General features: G+C 49.1%; 1 protein-coding gene across 1 annotated transcript in view; it reads right to left on the bottom strand.

The window, feature by feature from the left end:
• Window positions 1-4,218, bottom strand: part of KIAA0895L (KIAA0895-like ortholog) — an 18,468-nt gene extending 14,250 nt beyond the window's left edge. Inside the window, exon 1 of the mRNA XM_015408400.1 lies at window positions 3,629-4,218. Coding sequence (XP_015263886.1) covers window positions 3,629-4,186 — 558 coding nt within the window. The 5' untranslated portion in view covers window positions 4,187-4,218. The remainder of the gene's footprint in view (window positions 1-3,628) is intronic.
• Between the last annotated feature and the right edge of the window lie 4,456 nt (window positions 4,219-8,674).

Raw genomic sequence — 8,674 nt, 5'->3', positions numbered from 1 at the left:
TCCTGGAACTGCTTGCAATACAGTTCGCTGTCACCAGTTTCCTACCTCTGATCAAGGAGAAATGTATTACGGTCCTCACGGACAACACCACTGCCCTCAGTTATGTCAACAAGCAAGGGGGCACTGTCTCCCTATGCCTTTGCAACCTTGCCATCCAGTTATGGAACCTTTGCATCGCCCACAACGTCTTCCTGGTAGCCACGCACATCCCAGGACACATGAATGTGCAGGCAGACCATCTGAGTCGCGCAGGACTCAGTCTCCACGAGTGGGAAATGAACCCAACTTACCTCCTCCCACTCTTCCGCAGGTGGGGAATTCCCCAAGTCAATATTTTTGCCACCAGAGCCAACAAAAAGTGTCCTCTGTTCTGCAGCTGAGGCAGCAGGGACCCACAGTCTCTAGGGGACAGTCAACTATCCGTGGTCCAGAGAACTTCTCTACCTCTTCCCTCCACTACCCCTGCTTCTGAGAGTGGTCCGCAAAATCATCAGCGACAGAGCCGACTGCATCCTGATAACCCCGTGGTGGCCGAGGCAGCCATGGTTCTCGACCATCCTCGATTTGTCAGCAGTGGTCTACCACCAATTTCCTCCGGCACAGGACTTCCTCTTCCTGTCCGACTCCCCTCTCCTGTACCACGACGTGCCACAGATGAAGTTGACAGCCTGGAGAATAGCGTCAACAGCTTTTCCACCCGCGTAGCAAACGCTTTGCTAAACGCCAGAAAGCCTACTACGTGAAAGTCGTACCATTACAAATGGCAAAAATTCTGTTCCTCCTTGGGTGAGGATGCCCCTCAAGCCACCTCCGTAGGTCTCGAGAAAGTTTTTCAATTCCTCCTGTCTCTCGCTGACTTGGGACTTTCTCACTCCTCGTTAAGAGTTTATTTGGCCGCACTTTCGGCCTACCATGTTTAAGTTGAGGGATGCACACTGTTTTCACATCCGCTTTCAAAACGTTTTTTGAAGGGACTGTTGCACCTCTACCCTTCCATCAAAACTCCTACCGTTTCCTGGGACCTTCCTCTAGTTCTTCGTCAGCTCACGAGAAAACCTTTTGAGCCGCTTGCAACTTGTGACCTAAAATTCCTATCCTGGAAAACAGCCTTTCTGGTCGCTGTCACCTCAGCAAGGCGAGTTGGAGAAATACTGGCTTTCAGAGATGACACACCTTACTTGTCCTTTTTGCCAGACGGTGTCCACCTCGTACCTGACATCTCGTTCCTGCCAAAGGTAGTGTCAGAATTCCACCTACAGGCAGAGGTCTTCCTCCCGGATTTCTTCCCGGCTCCGACATCCTCAGAGGACAGACTGTTACACACATTGGATGTGAAACGTGTGCTGCTGTTTTACCTGAACAGAACCCGTCCAATGAGACGTGACTCCCAACTCTTCATCTCCTACGCACCAGCAAGACTGGAGACTCGCATCATGCCACGGCTCAGCGCCTCTCAAGGTGGATTGCGGGTCTCATCCGCCTCTGCTACCTGATCACCAAACAGCCATTGCCTGCCCCTATCAGGGCCCATTCAACCCGAGCTGTTGCAGCTTCCACTGCCTTCCTCCAGGGAGTTCCCCTGACGGACATTTGCAGAGCTGCTACGTGAGCTACGCCTAACATCTTCATAAGGCACTATGCCCTAGACGTCCGAAAGAACTCTAGTACCAACATGGGACGTCACATCTTATCTTTGGCTACACAGTAAGGACCTGCCAGCACCCTCCTCCAGGTAGGCCACTGCTCGCTAATCTCCCATGGGTGTGAAGCACAGAGACCACGTCGAAGATAAACAGGTTGCTTACCTGTAACTGGTGATCTTCGAGTGGTCATCTGTGCATTCACACCACCCGCCCTCCTGCCCCACTGCTGTCAGCTTCTACATTTTCTCTAGGGGTTGATTTGCGGCGGTTTGAAGGAACTGGTGGGATGTCCGTGCTCACCCCTCTGGGCAAGTGTGGTGGGGTTCCTGCGCATGCCCGAGGTCTGGGCGCGAAAATCCGTTAAGAGCTTGCTACAATGCCGATCGATCCAGTGCGTGCGCACTAGATCCCATGGGTGTGAATGCACAGATGACCACTTGAAGATCACCAGTTACAGGTAAGCAACCTGTTTTTCACCCATAGTGCAGCAAAAGTTGAATGGTGCACTATCGTAGAGAGGTTTGGGGACAGGGAGATTTGGGGGGGGGTCCATGTGTACTGCTATGTCACTTCCTGTCACATATGAATCGCAGAAAACGTTATGGTTTTACCACAGAGTTTCTGGCAACTTGTAGAGGTACTTTATGTCACTTTCAGGTTTCCCCCAGAAATGACATAGTGACATGCACAATACCAACTTTTTTATCTCCCACCATTAGTTGGAGTGGTGGCAGGCAAGGAAGGCCCGGTAGGCCTATGTCCAGGGAAGCAGACACTCTGTGCCACGGCTCTCAGAAAGGTTCACAAGTTGCAAAAGGAGCTCAGAATAGCCACTCCAGAGGGAAGGGTTTGGGTTCTCCAGGCTGAACCAACAAGAGTGGCTCCTGCCCAGTTTCTAGGCTTCCAGAAGCATCCCGTGGCCCTGGTGGAGGCAGAACAATAGACAAGAAGAGTTTTCCCCCCCAGTCCTAGAAGGGCTTGGCGACTCCTGCATTCACCCCTCTCTACAGCCAGCCTTCTGTCACTTTTGCAGGGCCAGGACAAAAAAAAGAAACCACCATTTTGCAGCTGGAGAAGGAACAGCAAAGTACAAGCCTCTCTAGGATCAACGTAGATATGACTGAGGATGGCATCATGCAGTTGCACAGCAACACACACTGCTGTTTGTGACATTTTATTCTACATTTAGCAGATCTCTTTCAGACTCTATACTGCCACACCCCAAAATGGGAGCGTCAATGGCCGATCTCACAGGATTGTTATGAGAATGAACACTTCCAGAACACATGAAAAGCACAAGCCTTTCCAAGTCCAGAAATACTATGTGGCTCAATGACACTTGGGTCATGAGCCAGTGGATCACAAGGGTTGTTCTCGATGCGTTGATTTTTGTTGTAATCCGCCTTGAGTCTCAGTAAGAAAGGTGGATTATAAATGAAGTTAAACAGTCAATCTCACGGCAGAGTTGTGAGATCCAAGGTTGCCTCAGGCAAGCCACCATCCTTCAACCTCAGTCCTCCTGACTGTGATATGGGGATAATACTGCCACGGATGCAAAACCCCACCCGCTAGTGGCACCTAGAATATTAGTCCAGGCTTCCTGAGCTGCCAAAAAGAGCAGGAAGGAAGCAGGCAGCTCTTTGTCCTCCTGACGTATGTGTAGGGCTTGGCTGCCACACCGAACCCTCGACAAATCATGCAAAATTCTTGAGATTCTGCTACTTTAGAGGGTTGTTGCTCCATCATATCTGTGAAGTGCTTCAAAATTCTTGGCATGTGTATTCAAATGCTGCTCTCCTTGCTACACTGACTGTGAAGGATATGCTCCAATTTTTGCCTTTCCTCACCCTAGGAAGGAGACAGTAGTATACTCCCCCCCCCTTTCCTTCTAAGAATAGGTGGGAAAGCAGGAGAAATGGATGGGAAAAAGGTGAAGTGTGTGTGTGTGTGTGTGTGTGTGTGAGTGAGGGGAAACACGTTTTTACCTGTGAAATAAATTGGCCAGAGGCCTCTTTGTACTTTTCCAGAACTGCTTCGGGAACAGGCTCCTCATACTGAAACTGAGGGTTATAGGAGAAACATGACTGGAAGAACTTCTCCCTCTCCGCATCGATGTTCACAGGCCTCAGGGCTACCAGCAAACAAGGGCTCTTCCTGCCACTGGGCCCCACAGCCCTGGCTTTGGGGATGTGAGGTAGGGATGCAGCACTGCGGATCTGGCCTCTGGCCCGGTCTCTCCGGTTCACTGCGCATGTGCTTTCGCTCCGGCGCATCCAACTGCAAGGACTTGAGAAGGTGGGACAGAGGTTCAGTGGTGGTCTGGGCTCGGGATTTCGGAGGCAGCTGGCTCTGGAGGGCGGCCGGGTGGTTGGTGCTGGGCTGGAAGAGTCTGACTCCAGGGAAAGGGAAGGGGACAGGAACGGATAAAGCTGCAGCCCATTACACGGGGAGCCCTTCTTCCCATCTCTCCTCTGTGGCAGGCCGTTGCCAAAATCATCGGGATGTTGCTGCGGATAGGACTGTGGTCCCGAGTCCAGCACCATCTTGCTCTGTGAAAGCCCTCAGGGGGGTGTCACCAAGGCCAACTTTGGATTCTCATCTCCAAGAGCAAAGAAAGAGAGACAAGACTTTAATCTCAGGTATCCCTCTCAAAGTGTGTTTTTGCTACAAAAGAAACGCAGTGACCAGTTGTTACACATACACTTGAAGCTGTCTATCAAGGTCAGTACCACCGTCTGCTCAGACAGGCAGCAGCTTTCCAGGGTCTCAGGCAGAGGTCTTTCTCATCATCTCCTACCTGATCCGTTCAACTGGAGATGCCAGGGATTGAACCTAGGGCCTTCTGCATACCAAACAGATGCTCTTCCACTGAGTCACGGCCACTCCCCCATCTCAGAACACAGGAGACCAGCGTCTGCCAGTTTCCTCCGGTATACCTGGGGGACTCAGGGGAATCTGTTGCTGGATACTGCACTCTTTGTGAAGCAAGACACTTTGTGAAGCAAGGTGGGAGAAAGTGCTCGGTCTGGCCTAGCGATTACTCCCCCCTCCTCACTTTTCACACTGCAAAATGTGACCAAAAGCTAAGGCTGCCAAATCCAGCTTGGGAAATTCCTGGAGATTTGGGGGTGAAGCTGCCCTGGGGAGGGCAGAATTTTGGGAGAGGAGAGAGCTAACTAACACAGCCGCTCCTTTGGAGCCATATATTATCTGTTAGTCTTTAAGGTGCCACAAGACCCTTTCATTATTTTGGCTTCAGCAGAATGATACAGCTACCCTTCTGAAATTTATTATCGGTTAAGGTAAATCAAAGCAGGTTGTGAATCCATGGTGTGAAGTGGTCTTATTAAACACCGTGAACCTTTACTGTGGTTTTGTATGCATTCCCCTTTGCGGGGGAAAGAGCAAAGGTGACTGGCAGTGCAATCCTAAACAAACTCACACTCTTCTAAATCCATTAGAAGAGTCTAACTCTGCTTAAGACTGACCCGTAGGGTTGCCAACCTCCAAGTGGCACCTGGAGATCTCCTGATGACCCAGATTAGTTCCCGTGGAGAAAATGGCTGCTTTGGAGGGTAAACTCTATGACAGGGGTGGCCAAGCTGTGGCTTGGGAGCCACATGTGGCCCTTTCACATATATTGTGTGGCTCCCGACAGGGTGGCTGGGGAAGCGGACGGGAAGTATGCCTCCCCGATCATTCTTCCCTTCCGGAACCAGTGTTCCCCTCCCTGGGTAGGTTTGGGGGGAGCAGAGAAAGAAAGCAACTTTAAATGTTTTATTAAAGACCCACCCCACTGGCCAGCTTGGGAAAGGCATTTGTCTCTTTAAAGGGCTTCTCCAAGCCAGCCAGCGTGGGGGTCTTGGAAGTTGCATTTAAAGTTAGGGTTGTTTTCTTTCCACCTCCCCCCCTTTTGCTTTCTTTCCACTTTTTGTTCTTCTTTCTTTTCACCTTTCTTTCTTTCTCTCTCTCTTTTCCCCCTCCCTCCCCATCTAAAGTTAAATATCATTACCGATATCTGTTTTTACCCCTTTTGTTTTTATTTTTGGCAGTCTCAATTTAAAAAGCAAGTTTGCATATTTTTAAATTAAAACATGTGGGTTCATGTCTTGTTCACATCATGTGGCTCTCAAACATCTGATGTTTATTCTATGTGGCTCTTATGTTAAGCAAGTTTGGCCACCCCTGGTCTATAGCATTATATCCTGCTGAGGTTCCTCCCCTCCTCAAGCCCTTCCCTCCCCAGACTCCACCCCCAAAAGCTCCAGTTTATTTCCCACCCCAGAGCTGCCAACCCTACTGACCTGTGACTCAGTGCTTTTCAAGGCAAGCCAGGATCTGAATGATCGTCTGCCTGTCAAATCTGGGTTTCACAGACTAATCATAGTTACATTTTTTAAAAAAAAATCACTAAGAATGGCTCTATGTTATTATCCGTGTTCCTGCAGACTGATAAAACGAAGAGCTCCTTCACATCATGAGCACAGTCCTGCAGACTGATAAAACGAAGAGCTCCTTCACATCATGAGCACAGTCCTGCAGACTGATAAAACGAAGAGCTCCTTCACATCATGTATTCTATTTTATCTTTCCAATAAAGACCATCAAGGCAGCTTACCAAAACCTAAATTGATGTAACCGTTAACAATACAAGAAAATGATTCAAACACTTCCTAAAGTAAGAGGGCAACTGAAAAATGGCAAACAATAGCCCATAGGAGCAGCAACATAAAAACAACAATCAAATACTCAAAAGAACAAAAATGTTTATCTTGGCACCTAAAAGCCAGTATACAAGATGCTAATGCCTCTCTTGAGGGAGAGTTATAAGAAGAGCACCACCACAAAAGAGACCCAGTTTTAGCTGCAACAGTTGGATGGAATCTCCTCTCTCAGGAGGTAGAGGCAATGAGCAGGTGGAATCCATCCTCCCTACTCCCAACTTGTGAGATTTCCTCAGGCATCTGACTAGCTATTAGTAGCAATAAATGCTGCATGCTGCCCTTGGGTTTGATCTACGTACCATCGTAGTCCTTATATTCTTGGAAAGAGTTAGATAAATTCTAGGTGAACAGGTCAGCTATTAACCAGGGTACAGAGGCAATATATTTATTATTGATTTACAAAATATATATCCCACATTTCTGCCCTCACAAGGGCCGCCAAGGCAGCTAACCATTTAAAACATACAAGATAATATTACATTATAAAACCATTAAGATCAGCCCCCCCAAAAAACATATAGTTAGAACGATTTTTAAAAAGAGCTTTAAAACATTGTTACAATACATACTAAACATAAAAACTTTGGAAGGAGAGATCACTGAGGGAATGCCACAAGAAACAAAAAAGTCTTCACTTGCTGGCGAAAGACAGCAACAGAAGGGGACAGATAAATCTCCCTGGGAGGAGAGCTTTGGTACCATTGCTGAGAAAGCCCTCTCCTGGATTGCCACTCACTCCTGATCTCAGAAGATGGGAGCAACCAAAGCAGGGCCTACAAAGATGACAATACTGGTCAAGCGGGTTCACACAAGGAATTAGGCCTTGAAGGTGTAGACCAACACCTTGAATTGAGCCCAGAAACAAATTCAAAGCTAATGTAGATATTCCGTAACCTCAATATACCTCAGAGGCTGGAGAAAAATAAGGGGTGGTTACCTCCTTTGGGCCTGCTTCTGAGCCTCCCAGAGGCCTCTGGCTGACCACTGATGAAAAAAGAATGTTGACCTAGACGGGGCCTTTGATCCAGACAGGAAATCTTTACGTCATCACAATGGACAGGGGGGAGGGGCAGGAAGAGACACTACAAGGAAACCACATTTAACGATCTGTTTTGGTAATACCAGCAATGGACATGCTGCATCCAGCTTCAGATGCCATGTTGCAAGAATTATTGGGGGGGGAGGCAATAGTATCAATACAAGGCATTAATAGAAGGCACAGAGGGAAGGCTGACAGAAGTGAAGTGCCCCGGCTTAGTAACCAGATGGTTAAGAAGCAGCTCTGATTACAGGCTGCCTTTGTGGGTAGGAAACATATCCACAAAGAGGAGGGGGAATTGCCTTGGCAAAGGGTAAGAACCAGGAGCCGCAAATCCAAAAGATTGTGGGTCTCTTCTGCCTGAAGGGAAGCTTCCTAACATGCTATGAGGCACCCCAGAAGTGGGAATCTATGTGGGATCTCATGCCTGAAACCATTTCACAGTGGCAAGAGAGACACTTAGGAAGTGGCAGCTAGATCTGAGTCCAGGAGCACCTTCGAGACCAACAAGATTTTCAGGGAATAAGCTTTTGAGAGGAAGTGCCAGAAGCCTTGGAAAGACTGCAAGGGTGTATAGGCTAACATTCATGCTACCGTGAGCAGAGTAGTGCAGGGAACATGGAAGGAAAGAGGCAGATATCTTTTTCAGACTAGAGATCTGGGAGACCCAGGTTTGAACCCCCACTCTGCTGTGGGAACCCGCTGGGTGACCTAGGGCTAATCACTTACTATCAGTTTAACCTACCTCACAAGACTGAGGTTGTGAGGTAAAGTGTAAGAGAAGGGAATGACACTGTAAGCCATTTTGGGTCCACATCAAGGAGAAGAGAGGGGTATAAATAAACACCAAAGGTAAGTAAATCTGACTGCCAAAAAGAACACTGTCTTTGTTTTACAAAGTACTGGGCCAGAAACAGAACATACAAGGGGGGGACCCGCCATACTCGCGGGAGAGGGGGACCTCCACACCTATGAGGAAGAGGAGGAAGCAGCAGGAGGAGGTAAGTTCCCCCCCTATCCCGCCGGTTCCCCGTCTCCTCCACCCCCTGGCTCGATCTTCCCTTCCCCCTGCCCTGGAGCGCACCCCCCCTCCGGAGTCCAGGTCTACCCACCGCTTCCCATTGCATGGGTAGACCTGGCCTCCGGAGTCCAGATCTACTCACCCCTTCCCCAGAGGAAGCAGAAGGCGGAAGTAAGTACCCCCCCTGTCCCGCTGTTTCCCGTCTCCTCCACCCCCCCTGCCTTTCCCCCCCTTGCCTTCCCCCCCC

This window comes from Gekko japonicus, unplaced genomic scaffold (genome assembly GCF_001447785.1).
Source record: "Gekko japonicus isolate JY-2015 unplaced genomic scaffold, Gekko_japonicus_V1.1 scaffold717, whole genome shotgun sequence".
NCBI classification, from domain to species: Eukaryota; Metazoa; Chordata; class Lepidosauria; order Squamata; family Gekkonidae; genus Gekko; species Gekko japonicus.
Note: the sequence above shows the minus strand (reverse complement) of the source record. Positions and strands in the feature narration are given on the sequence as shown.